Below are 14,362 nucleotides of genomic sequence, written 5' to 3' on the forward strand. Positions count from 1 at the left end.
CGCAGGTTAGGTCACGCACTTTTTTTTTTTTAGTGAGATACGTCTTAGTTATCAGCTCACACTTCCTGAGAGATGAACAGAACAGTAACTGGCTGGGAGGATGAGGAGATTAGTGCTTTTGTGACCCCTTTTCTCTAACTTGTCTAGTTTACTATTGCTGCTGTTAAACCCAACATCAAGCACAGATGCTCATCGAGGTTCCAAGACAGAAGTAGTATCAGGGTCAACTAATAGCACCTGTGTATTTATCTCATCTGTCCTCTAACTTTGGGTCTTCTTTGGTTAACTCCCCCGTGCAGTATTGGTCAGCCCCTGGTAGGCGTGTTGTAGCACATAGTTCTTGTGTTGTACCCAGTTACCTTCTGTCTCGTGGACTGCGGGATTTAAAAATTGTTGCTTGCTGAAGAAGGCTTGAAACACAGTGTTACTTTAATTAGCTAATCAAAATTATCCCCTAGGTATAATTGATTTTGAAATCTGAGATGTGAAATAGAAAAGAGTGGTTTGGCAAGTTGATATTTGAGTGTAGGAGTGTTTCTGTTTCCCTTTGGTTTATACATTTTAATGTTTTCCTTGTTTTATAATATCTTGTCTGTTTGAAATCTAATTAAAGATAGTTTAATTAGTCCTATGTTTAGCCAGGTTTTGCATAGAAAATGTTTTAAGGAAAGACCAATGACTCAATTACATACTCTTGATCTTAAACATATTTGTTTCCTGCTTGGAAGAAGATGAAATGACGTTTGAGGTGGATTTGTGAGAACTTAGTTAAGGGAGTGACAAATAAGAGTGGAAAGCCTCTCGAGTGCTGCAGCGTAGTAAGGTGCAGTAGCCAATAGCTGCATTATTTCCGAAGGTTTTACTTGGATCATAGCTCAGAGATGGGAATAATTTTGAGTAGTTTGTTTAAAATAGAGCTGTCTGTGAATTTAAATAACATTATTGGGATCACAAATGAGGGAGTAAAATGTATTTTATTTTATTTTTTTATTCAGCTTTGAAAGATCTAGATTAAACTTAGAGGATATTCATGCACTCTCATTGGTTTTTATGCTTGATCACTGTGGGGAGCAGTAATGCAAATGTGCGTGAAATGACAGCCTGCGTCTCCTGTAGAGTCAGACCTCATGAATCAAGGCTTCCCCTTCCTCTACCTTGTAAGGCTATAGCTGTAAAAAGTATGAACACTGCGGTTCTGTTCCCAAAACATACTTAGTTTTGGCTCTTTCTTAAAGCTAGACAGCATGAAGCAGTTGTGTGAAATGCTCCAGACACGCCCTTAGTCTCTTTGTAGACCAGGTAAAGGTTGGATGAGACAAGGATGCGGGAGGTACCATGACATTCGCTTTGGCAACTTGTCTTGCCATTTTTAAAGATATTTATGTGTTGTATTAGCAGTATGGTATTAGCAAAATGAAAGGCTGATTCCAGTGCGTGAGGTAGTAAAGGAAACCTCGGTTTTATTTTTCAACTATCACCTCCACAGATTTTTATTTTTTTTTTCCCCCCCTTGGCTGTTGCGCAATTGGAATAATTTTGTTTACTGGAAGATAGTCTTGTCTACCTTAACTGTAACTTGCTTTCCTTTGCTTTTTAAATATATCTGATGTTCTGGGAAGTGTGATTTAACTGTAACAAGAGTCAAGCAAGAAAGTTAGAAAAAGTCTTGCAAAGCAAAATGCATTTCAAGTTAAAGAATTCTTTTGATTTATCTCTTGTTATAAACAAACAAAAAAACCCTAGAAGATATACTCCTGAATCCTCTGTTTTAATTGTCCACTAATAGCTCTAGAAACTGATAATGGTTCTATTCTAGGTCTTGCTGCCTCCTGGTGCTCAGCACTCCGATGATAAAGGTGCTAAAGAAACTATTCTTGATGATGATGAGTGTCCACTGCAGATATTCAGGGAGTGGCCTAGTGATAAAGGTATGTCTAAAAAGCTTTAAGAGATTTTAGTGCCTTGGGTGTTGTCACCCATAGTGTAGACCCTCTGTAAAGTAAGAAAGTGGAATATATACTTTAAAATGTTTTGTTTTCAGGCACTTTCAATACTAGGTGCTCTTAGAGTTGTACACTATTTCAGTCAGCACTGTATATAGTAATATGTCTTTAGAAAGTAGAAGTCTTACATTTTATCCTAAAGTTTCTAAATTATCTGCTGTTGAGAAGCATACTATTAATCTTTTAAATAGTTTTAACTTAAAAATAACTACATAAAGAAGTGTTAGGAACTTAGTAAGCTGAAAGTAATCCTATGGAACACTTACAAATTAATAGATGTTTGATGTGTGCTTGTTCACTGATTTTGAGACTCACAGGATGTATAACACTGTGTTTTAGGAATACTAGTCTTTCAGTTGAAAAGGCGGCCTCCTGATTATGTCCCAAAGAAATCCAAGAAAATAACTGATGGAAAGCCATTAAAGGGGAAGGAAAGAGTTGACGGGTCTGGCTATGGCTCTTGTCTTCCTCCTGAGAAATTACCATACCTGGTAGAATTAAGCCCAGGTAAGAATTTACCTAATAATCTAAATTACATTATTACATAGTCATTTAGATTTTTTCAAAGGCAAGACTTTCATTGGAAGCACAAGAAAGTCTGTTGGCAGTGTAAGTGAATGCCACAGCAGTTTTTCTTCTGTCAGATTCTGAATTGGACCTATCTAGAAGTAGAGCTGCGTATCGCTATGCTACTGAAATTTTAATAGCAAGTGTTTGGAGTCATAAAAGGGGAGAAATGATTAACCTAATACTCTGTCTCTATTAGCATGGTTTCAAATACAAAGTTTTAAGTGTTTAGAAAACAAAAAATTCAGTCTTCAAGTTTCTTTGGATTTTGGAGTTTAAAACTTGATAATATGTAAAATAGTTTAACGTGTTGTCTTGTGATTTGGAGTTGGAACCAGAAAAGCACTGCTTAAATCTGGTTTGTTTTATTTACATTCAGAAGTATACTGTAGTGTACCTTGTAAGATATATTTGACAGTGCTGTACATGAAAAATACATTTTTAGAAGGACAAGAACATGATTTTTAAATTAAACTTACTTGCTAACCGTTTTTCAGACTATATGGAACCTTCACTAGCAAGGCTAGGTTTTATTTTTTACATCATTGCAACTGTCTGGGCTGCATTGTAATTTCCAATTAATGTTATGATCTAGGAACAGCCAGAGGAGCTTGTTTGTTTATAGCACAACAACTGATAAAACACATACAACTTCTACTCTTAATTTCTGTTGTCTAAAGATTTAGATATGGACTTTCATTTTTGGTGACTTAGTTATGTACAGCTCTTTTTTCTTTTAAGTGTGGCTTGAATACACTCAGGTATCCAAACAAGTGATTTACAATTTCAAGTCTGGTTGTTCACCTTTTGGGAAGCAAGGTTGGAAATTGGTGCTGAAAATTTGACCAGAACTGCAGAAAAAAAAGGTTAAATTCATAGTCAATAGTGTATGCTTTGCTTTTGTTTTTAAAAAAGCCAGATGCAGTTAGCAGTACACAGAATATATGAAGTGTATTTTGTGTTCTATATTCTGAGGTTTGATTTGCATATTAATATTTTGTGTTCTTTTAATAGCACTTTTGATTTCTTTTTCTGTGCTCTGAACTCTTAGTCTTCATGGAGCCTAGTTGCTTTAGTATTAAAACATTGTGCTTGGGCAGTGGAGCAGGACATCCATTAACTCAGAGAGGAGGAACAGTCTGAAATGCCACAGGTGGCAATACGGTGTACTAAGCCTTTGCACGTTGCCTGTGGGACTGACCTATTGTTCGTATTTTTCTTTTAACAGCTTGTTGTTGCTTTTCTAAACAATAAAGATTGTTTCACTCAGTAGCTTTGTAGTACTGATGTCTTTATATTCTATGGAGTTTCTAAAGTTGAAAGAGTTTAATGCACTTCATCCTTATAAATTGAGTAACTGTTGTCTGGCTACAGTTTCACCCTTTCCTGTCTTTTCTTTTCCTGCTGTCTTCCGCGTGTTCTGCATGGTATCTGTCCTGCTGGTGCTGCCTTCACCTGGGTCCTCTGCATGTGTTTCTAACCCCAGGGAGAAGGAATCACTTTGCCTACTACAACTATCACGGTTACGAAGGTAACGCTACATTTAATACTGTTCTCTCATTAGTCACTAAAAACATTGCTGGCTGTAAATCTTTTGTTTCTTTTTGACAAATGAAAGGCTATCTTGCTTATCTTACCTTTTTCTAAGGGACTGCTTCTGTGAAGTAGTTATCTGTCTTGTCAGCTGCTGTTCAATTATTCTGTCTGTGAACAAACATCAAATAGATGATGAATGTGCTACAATCCAAAGAGTTCAACCTTCCAGCTAAGGTTAACAAGCAGCGTTGTGGTAGAAAGAAAAACATTCTTTGATCCATCTGCTTGCAGAATTAATAGTTAAAAAGTGAATTGGGTAAATGACATGGAAGCTAACTGTGCTTTTCAGTGTTTGACCACCTTGATGCAGTGGATGAAATCTGTGATTTTTATGTGAAATTGTGTTTGGTCTGCTGGTAAAATGACCTCACTGCTCTGTGGTGTTCGATAGCATCCTTTGGTATTTCTACTGCCTGGTTTTGGTGTTAGGTCTAACAGTGTACATCAAAGGGATTTAGCCGCATTAGACAGTAGAGCCTTTTTCAGTTTTATCTGAAGCATCTGAAATTGATAACGTACAAATCATTATGGGTCTTTGATTCTCCTTAGAGTTTGGAGTAATGTGCAGATATGTCCTGGTTTTGGCAAATTGACAAGAATACAGAGCCACTTTCTTCTTCATAGTGAAATGTCAACCAAAATAGCTTTTCTCTTTCTTAGATTTTTAGCATCTGTTTCCTCATTTTATTTTCTAGCCTGCTATGGAAGTACTACATGTCTGTCGGTGTTGCTAACCTTTTCATGGCTGCAGAGTACAACACTGGGGTTTAAAGAACTCTCTTCAAATTTATACTTCCAGTGCTTAACTCTGTGGTGAATTCAGACTTCCGTTTCATTGACATTATTATTCCAGAGAGCAGAAAAGTTCTGTAGAGTGTACTGATCTAATAAGCATAGACGATCTCTGCAGGACCGCCTGACCATTGAGTAGAAAGCTTGAAATCTGGTTGCATCTCACAGGAGAAAAAACCTTACAATTTCTTAAATCTTTATTTCGGAGTGTGAAAAAGAGGTCTTAGTACTGTAAGGTCCAGCCTGTCTCTTCAGAACAGTGCATTTCAGGATACTTGTATTTATTACAGAAAAAACGCCTGTAGAAGAGTACTTCTGTCAAAACATTGGCTGTTGATATTCTTGCAGAAGAACTTGATAGGCTTCAGTTTCATGACCTGTGCAATTGCACAAATTCAGTAAGTTGACTGCTGTGGAAGTACGTCTGTTTTTTTTGTACTTCTCTACAGCTGCTGACGTTGCTGGTCGTATGACTGTTTTATAGACTGAAGATCAGACTCTGTACAGTACGGTAGAGGATGCACTTCTGTATCTTGTGACCGTAAATGTGTCAATCAGCAGTTGTGTCTATGTTCTAAGTCATGTAAACGAACCAATGAACTGAGATGAATGTGATAGTAACAGAAATAGACTGAGGTGAGATATAGCACCACTTTGAGTAGCTGATACCTGTCTAAGTTATCTGTGAATATGGCTGCTGCTGAGTTCAGGGATGTTACTAATTTCAGGTGTTCAGTCGTGCTATTTAAATGCTGAGAAAATGACAAAAAGCCATTTTTTAGGATGTGAGCCTCTGAGATTTATCCTTAAGGCTTTTCTCCCTGCCTCATCACAAAGAAAACAACTCTGAGCTGTAGAGTTGACAGTAACGGGAGACTCTGAGAACATGCAGGTATAACAACTTGAAAGGAAGAATTAAAGGAGATTGGAGAACCTCGAAAGCCTTGGCCTCAGCAGTTTCCCTGGCCAGCCTTCTTTTTGAGAACTGTAGTATGGTATGTGGTAGCACTTTTACACATTAGTTTGAAGGAGCTTTGTTTTATGTCATGTTCCTCACTGAATTTTCCTTTGCCAAAAATGTTTTCTATTGGCTCTTTCTGCTGGAAGTGCACATCTTGTCTGAAATTTAACAGCAGAATTATTCCCTGAATTCAACATGGTGTTTCAAATCTGCCCAAGCAATCTCTTAAACTTCTTACTGTCTAAACTTTAAGCACTCAGGAACTTGGCACAGGAAATCTACTGCTTTTCAAATGTGGATTTAACTAATTTTTAAGTCAATAGGTGCAGTCTCTTGTGTGGACATTTTTGTTCGACTTTTGAGTTTACTTGTTTTCTATGATCTGATCTTTCATAAATTGGTTTAGTCTGGTTTTAAATTGATACTATTTACCAGCATTGTTTCAAGCACTGGATTAGCGAGATTAATTGAAATTATAATTTCTAAAGTGATGTAGGGTTCACCTTTTACTGGTGAAGTTACAGATTTAAGATATATACCCGTGAAGGGAAGCCTGTCTTTTTTTTTTTGTTGATCAAAAATGTACATTTTTATTATGAATCACTGAGTTGATGTGCTTACAGTGGCTGTTCACTACACAGTGGTGTTTTGGGTTTTTTTATAACAGTGCTATTTAAAGTGTGAGTGACTTGTAACTGCATAAACCCAGTCATGAAATTTATTTGTATTGCATCCTTAGCATGGGAAAGTGACAGAAAGCCACAATTTTCCCAGATTTTCATAAACAATTTCATTAGTGACTATAGGTGAATAGTAGTACATTTACAGGTACAGTAGTGTTTTTGAAAAACCCTTTTTTCTGAATCACTGTTTCCTGCCTGGTCATTGGTGATAAGAGCTGCTTTCTGATTGAGGATTACCTCATGAAATCCAAGTTTTCAATCTGCTATAGGCAGTATACACAGATATATACATATTTTTGTTATGTGTACTTGTCATGGGGGAAAATAACTTGTGAAACTTATTCAGATGCGAACTGTATCAAGTTTATTTGAACCCTTGTGATGTGACTGGGAAAAGCTTTGTCGGGTAAGTATGAAATAGTGGCTAACTTGATCTCTTGAATTGTAGTTCTTGCTTCTTCAGCTGTGTCTTAGAGGCATGTCTGGGAGTCACATTCCAATTCAATTTGCTAAGCTTAAAAACTGAAACTTAGACATTTTCTGCACCTATTTAGCTTCACTAATGTTATTCAGTCCTGGGTGCCATGTGTTTCCTTATACACACATATAAAATTAACAAGTTTGTTTAGAATTCATACATTTTTCCTTATGCCTCCTGCTGCTTCTGTATTGTTTATTAATGCCCACCCTGCTGAGAACTTTGGCCTTTCAAATTTCTGAATTAAAAGACAATTTTTGTTGCATGAGATAAAACCCCCAGGTACGTTACTCCCTTCTTTCCCCTCCACAAATTCTGCGCCTTAAGTCTTATGACTTAGATCATACTTATTGTGTTTCTGAACCATCGGAAGTCTTTAAAGTTTGGTCCTTAGAGGCTAAGAACAGCCTTCTTGGACAGTCATGGTTTGGGGAGCAGGGACTTTGCCATAGGTATGGCTCAATCTGTATCCCACTGCAGTGAGTTAAGAGGAATGCATTCCAAACAACATTTAGGTGAGCTTCCAGCTGTTGAAAAACAGGAAATACAAGACTTCACACTGTTGTATAATGCAACTTTCCTTCCCTCCTGCATCCCTCTGCTAGAACAAAAAGGCCTTTCAGTCCTGTTTAGAATTTATAGTAATTCTCTTGAAGATTAAGATACCTTTTACTGTAGAAATTGGCTTTTACTGATGAATGATTATGTGTGCTCCAGATAACTTTCAATAGCTCCTTGAATTTTTCTCATTTTCCCCGGAAGAGAAAAAAAGTATTTGTATCTAGTGCTGTGGTTTTACAGTAAGATTTTTTCTTGTTATGGTGGTCACTCCAGAGAAACAAAAGAGTATTAATTTGCCTCAGCAGGAACATTGCAATACTAAAATATATTTCTTATGTGAAAGCACATTTTACGTGACATGCATCTATATTGAGGATATATGATGGTGTGAGGTAAATGTTTATTAGCAGGAACTTGGTATTGATTGAATATTCACAAGTGCTGAACTCGGGAATGAGATCCAGAAGTTATTTTAAGTAAACACTTGAAAAACCTCATGTATTTTACAGAATGTTTCAGAAATATGTAGGAATATTTTTAAGTTGTGTTTTTTTTTTTTTTAAGATGTCAAAAATGAAAAGATATGTGGGAGGGGGAAGTATATTTAATATAGAAGTGAAATCGCTAGACCATAAAGCCTATTCTCTAATTTGTATATAAATGGCTTAGGAGAAAGTGCCATAAGAAATTAAGAACAAAAGCCCTGGATAACTAGCCCTGACTTTTATACCACTGACTTTTGAAATTCCAGTATTTTTGCATGTTGAATAAGGGTCTTTGCCTCCAAACTGAATCTTTTATCTTTTGGGTACCAATTTTACCAAACTGGGATGTGGGTAGGAGGAGGAAATGTTTGACTTCTGGATTCATAAATAAATAAGTGAAGGAGCTACTCTAGGTTTTGATGTGTGAGTTGTGGGGAAATATAATAACAATTCAGAGAATTGGGGGTAAGCAGCCAAATGTATTCAGTAGCATATTACACGTCTGCATTTGGTGACATTGAAGATGCAGCCATATAATTTCTGATTAGCATTGTTAAGTATTAAAAACTGCACACAGTTTAAATTGCTGAACATACTGTATTAGCATTACCTTTTTGAGTGTACAGTGATACTAGATGTATGTCTCTATAGACTGAAATATTGGGATTTAGTAAAAGGCTTATCTTTGTACTTGAAAAATGTTTAGAGGACTGAGTGCTCTTATGTTTAATACTTCTTTCGTGATGCATGACATACTACTATTACAATAGTGATTCTAAATATGTTCGATAACTGATATTACTATAGTATCAGCACTTACTTTGGTACTTATAGTACTAGTCTATGGACTGTCTCTGCCTGATGACTTCATGTCTGAATAACATCACAACACCCCCAGGAGAAGCTTACTACTAGGAGCACCTGTTTACTTTTCCCCACGTCAAAATCATGTAAAACTCTGTTGGTATCATTCTTCATTGATAACCCAGCTTCTTCTTCCTCCCTCCCTCCATTTACTTTGTGTTTTCTCATCTTTTGTACTGTTGGCTTCCTTTCTTTGTATATTCTGCTTTTAGTCAGTGTATAGTTCTTAAGTGTTTAGTTTTCTCTGTGCTGTTGATTTTTAATTCCTTTAAATACTGTTCATTAGAGGACTGATAGAAGACTTCATAGGCTAAGTGAAATTTTATGGTTAAATGGCTTGCATTCTGATTTTGATAAACAGATCCTGGTAGTAATGCTAGGAGTTTACAATTAGATTTATGGAGGTTCTGTTTGTATTGACTCTCATTTAAAATATGAAGATGACTAGTATCCTACTGAAGACAGTATCACTGTATGTCCTATGGCTTTAATAATATTCTCTAATGCTTTTTGGGGTTGACTTGAAATCACTGTTCATGTCAACAGGTAAAACATTCTTTGTCTTGCAGCCTCCTTTTTTTGCATCTTCCCTTTAGAGGAGAAAGTGGACAGAAGTCAGAAATGACAGTATTAGTTTAGTATGTGATAGTATTTAAAGTTGTAGTATTTTCTGGGAAGCAGGATGAATTAATATGTATGCCAACTCATCTGTGTTAGCCTGTGAAGGCAGCAGCAGCTAAATCCTGGGCTGCTTCCAGTGTATCTTGTGAAATTTTATTCTGTTTGGATGATACATTCTTCTGGGAGGAGGAGGAAAACAGGCTTTATCTTTGACCTCATTTTCTGCGAGATGAAAATATAGGTCAATGGGACTATAAAGATAAGGCCAGAAGTCTGCATTCCTATATATCAAGACTAAAGCTGTCATAGGTGAACATTTTGTAAGATTTTCTTCTAATACTGCCCTATTTCAGTATCTGATTGAACAGGAAACAGTTTGGCGTGTTGTCCACCTGACAGGAGATATCACTGATAATCTGTACTTTTAGTAAGATCAATAAATACTCTTACTATAGAGATCTGCAGTTATCTTGTTTTCTAAATCCTTTGAACCTGTTTTGGTATATCTGTACAAAATCTTAGAGATTAACAAAAATTGTGTTGCTTAAACTACTGTGGAAATAGAGAAAGTTTTTCAAAGTATGTTCAGAATAGTAGTTCTTGATTACTTTGTTCTTTGCTCTTGTAGAAAACAGCCCCTCTGAGTGGGCTTTGTCATCTTTCAATGTTTTTACACTATGATGAACAACTAAGTTCCCAACAAATCTTGAAAGAACGTCCCTGTTATTTTTTTGGTGAACATTGCTACTCTGAACTAAATTGCGATAATGTAGAATATTGTGTATTTGAACTTTAATAACTTGCAAATACTTGTCACTTGCTGTACAGATGGTTCTGACTCCAGAGATAAGCCAAAGCTCTATCGACTACAGTTAAGCGTCACTGAAGTTGGAACTGAAAAATTTGATGACAATTCCATTCAGGTATGGAAAAAAAACAGACTCAGATGACAGAACTGATCTGATCTCTGGTCAGTTGTGTGTAATTGTGGAAACTAGTAAAATATTCTGTGAATACCCTTCAAAGCTAGAAGAGTAAAATATTGCAACAATTTCATGTTAATAGTCAAAACTCTCTGGTTTATTTTATTTCTTCTCTCTTGCTTTAAGAAGAAAGTCAGGGTTTCATTATGTAAAATGAGGTATTCTTTTTCATCACTGGATCAAATGGTAACTATCAGTATCATACTTTGAAGTCCTAGGCTCAACCTCTTTGAATGAGGTTGAATTTCTTAAGTGCATAAAACAAGCATAGTTGTATGAAGTTGATGCCAGGGAGTCTCTTAGAGCACTCTGGGTCCACATCAGTGCAGTCAGTTGACTTGTAAATACTTGCATTGTGAGATTTCACATCAGAACAGCAAGTGGAAGAAAACAGTTCTGAATAGCGTATGACCAAAAAAGTGAAAACCTTTTCATTACGAGATTTCTGCTACACACTTCAGTTAAATGAGTGTTATCTCTGTTGCAAGGAAAATTGAAGTGAAACTGAACTGATTTTGGTACCACTCATCTGTGGTAAATTCATAAGCAAGCAAAGTTAAGTTACTAGTCTGTGAATAGCTCAATCTTTTTGTTTTAATTTCTGGTGCTGTATAATTTAGTTTATTCCATGTTAATTAATTCTATTTCTAGTTATTTGGTCCAGGAATTCAACCTCATCATTGTGATCTCACTAATATGGATGGAGTTGTTACTGTAACCCCGAGAAGCATTGATGCCGAAACCTATGTGGAAGGTCAGCGTATTTCAGAAACCACTATGCTGCAAAGTGGAATGAAGGTTCAGTTTGGGTCATCTCATGTATTTAAGTTTGTGGATCCCACTCAGGACCATATTATTCCTAAAAGACCTATTGATGCAAGTCTTATGGTCAAAGGTCCAAGACACAAAGCTGGGTGAGTAAAATTTGTTTCCTTCCTACTGCGGTGAAGACGGGAGCCTTGGCAAAATTCAAGAATGAGAGCGTTATAAACGGCCTGTGACTAGAGCATGGCTTTAAATGAGTTCTGAGTAGCTGCTTTTAAGTGTTAACTATATAATAACTATTTTAATACTTGAGCTCCACCTTGTGATTTTTTTAAGGACTAGCAAGTGTCATTATGAAGTAATCAGGCAAATTTTCCTGTTGCTCACTTCTGTGTTAAGAAGAGGATATGCCTTATTTTAATGTATTTCAAAGTTCATCTACCCTCCAGGAAAAGTAAAGAATTTGCTGAATGTTTGGTTTTTGTTTTTTGTTTTTTTTTTTTTACTCAGATAGTAACTTTTAAAATTCCATTAGAGGGATTTGGAAATTAAATAAGGTTGCCTCGAAACGAGGCTGTCAAAATAGGGAACTAAATGTCTCAATATAGCAACCACTTTTTGTAGTGTGATTACTCATCTTCTAGTTTTCTGTATTGCAAGGACTAACAGTCTAGAAGTCCATCCTGTTGTTTCTCTGTGTAGTCATATTTTTAGTAGGTGCATAATAAAAATACTGCTTATAAGTTTAGTGACTTGTAGGTGCTCAGGTGTTTTGTTCAGTAACTGTAGAAATATTCAGGAGAAACAATTTTAAAATCATACTGTATGGCATGGAAAAAAAATAACATCTTACCTTCCATCCTCTCTGGGTACACGAGTCTACTATTGTAGGATACTGTGGTTTAGAAAAGAAACAAATTGACTTGGAGGTGAATGAAAGACACACCTAGGAAAAGAGACTCTTCTAGCTAATCTGCTGAGTTAACATAGATGTTTACTTTACCCATTATTATTTTTTCTCTATTTTAATGTGGAAGTACACTGTGTGCTTGTGGTAGGACCTGTCTGCAGAAAGACCTCCAGCCATTTAGCTGTCGGGTTATATTTCTGCTTAAATCTTGAGTTCATTCTACATCTAGCCTGCAGATCAGTAAACAAATGCTCTTGCAGGTTTACTTAGTCAACTGCAAAGCACTGTACTACTGCAGAGCTTTGCCTGGACGGCAAAATTGCTGGCAAAGGACTATTACAACTCAAACAATCAAATATTTTTTAAATCTTTAGAATAAGCAGATAATAAAATGCATTACTATGATTTCTGAATGATTTACATTATCAAGATTGGTTTACATTTAGTACTGAAGAGCTGAGCAAAAAATTGTAGCAAGTCTGTTACAGTGAATACAGTACCTTGAACATATTTTTATATGGTGGTTTTGTATTTATATTATTTATGTTTATGGGTGTTTATGTTTTCTCACTTGACAGGGAAAAATGTAGCTAGAAATTGTTTTTCCAAAGGAAGTTCTCTGTATAAGTATTTGTAGTGGTTTTATGTAAAGAATTGATACAGTGTTTTAAAAAGTGAATGTTAACTGAACTCATGGTATACCTCTTGAATTTTAATTTACTAGTTTTAGCAACTCTGTTCCCTGTTTGTCAAACGTTTAATAATATAAATTCTAAAAAGTACTTGGAATGTTATCTTCCTTTTAGAGCTGTTCAGGAAACCACATTTGATCTGGAAGGAGATGTTCACAGTGGAACAGCATTACCAGCGAGCAAGGTATAATATCATGACTAAATTAGCAGTAAATAATAAAAGATTGCATGTAAGTTAACTCAAAATTATAACATCAGTAGTATTTAGTAAAATGTGGCCAGTTCATCATTCTCCTCAGCCATTTCCTGTTGTGGGAAGGCTTAGGTATCATGTGCATTTTTTATTTCAACCCCCAACCCCAACATGTTCTGTTTAAGTTTGTATTAACATTGGGCATGCATTCTGTGCCAACAATAGTAACTTTTTTTAGAAAGGGAAATTCCTTAAGCCTGGAATAGTTTCTCCCCAAACTGACCTACTGAAGGCAGATTACATCCAGGTAGAGATTCCTATTAGAAATGATACATCATTGTTTCATGTATATAGCATATGACTATTGTAATCTGCGATAGGGTAAATAAATGTTCTATATAAAATGTGAAAGTATGTTCAATTTTAATTTAACTAGGGTTTTAAAATTTAATGGATGTGACTTTTGACTTCAATAGAGCTCCTGTACACATATTAACTAAACAAACTGTCTCTGCAGTCATAGTTACAAACATTTTATGAAGTGATAATCTTTTCTTGCTTTCTTTCTGCACTATCTTTCTGTTTATAAATTCCATGCCAGAGCTGCATTTTTCAAGAGCAAACAAATAGAGTAAAATGACACGATGGTTAATGCCTTTCTTGGTGCTATGCTCACATACCTCAGATGAAATGAGAGAATGAATTATTTCAGTAATATGAAATGTAGTAGTTCTCCCAGAAATGTATTTCCTTTCGTGTTTTGTTACTACTATTATCAAATGGAGATACTTATAAAGAAGTTTAGTGATATCAGTGTGGCAGTGTAGGTATTAGTAATACTCTGGTAGCTTTTGAATGTATTTGTTAGTCTTTAACTTTTTTTTTCTTACCATAGAACTCTGATTCAGTTTCTCTCCTTCCTTTATAGCTTGCTTTGTGATTAATGCTTTCTTTTATCATGGATGAATTCTTTACCTCCGATAGGAATTTATTTAGTGACATTTTGGAAGTTAAAAAAAACATGTTGTAAACTATTAAAATACCTCAAAATTGCTCAGAATTGGAGTTCTGACATTATTATATAGCATACCTCATATTCTTTTCAGACTCATTAAAAAAACTACTTTTAGTGGACATTGAGAAGCTTGGAAAAATTCAAATATTTTTTTTTGAGTTGTACTGTTTGAGTATGTGCATGACATCTTGTT

The 14,362-nt window shown here is 35.6% G+C and overlaps 1 protein-coding gene across 13 annotated transcripts in view; it reads left to right on the forward strand.

Annotated features, from left to right (window-relative positions):
- Positions 1–14,362, forward strand: part of AFDN (afadin, adherens junction formation factor) — a 131,184-nt gene that overhangs the window by 49,594 nt on the left and 67,228 nt on the right. For 7 of the 13 annotated variants that reach the window (XM_086626995.1, XM_086627003.1, XM_086627012.1 and 4 more), the window contains 6 exons: positions 1,817–1,928; positions 2,343–2,510; positions 4,057–4,101; positions 10,440–10,534; positions 11,246–11,508; positions 13,076–13,145. In XM_086626995.1, coding sequence (XP_086483121.1) covers positions 1,817–1,928; positions 2,343–2,510; positions 4,057–4,101; positions 10,440–10,534; positions 11,246–11,508; positions 13,076–13,145 — 753 coding nt within the window. The remainder of the gene's footprint in view (positions 1–1,816; positions 1,929–2,342; positions 2,511–4,056; positions 4,102–10,439; positions 10,535–11,245; positions 11,509–13,075; positions 13,146–14,362) is intronic. The other 6 variants (XM_086627033.1, XM_086627040.1, XM_086627081.1 and 3 more) reach the window with 1 other exon arrangement.

The sequence above is a fragment of the Tauraco erythrolophus genome, chromosome 2, assembly GCF_009769465.1.
Source record: "Tauraco erythrolophus isolate bTauEry1 chromosome 2, bTauEry1.pri, whole genome shotgun sequence".
Classification (NCBI taxonomy): Eukaryota; Metazoa; Chordata; class Aves; order Musophagiformes; family Musophagidae; genus Tauraco; species Tauraco erythrolophus.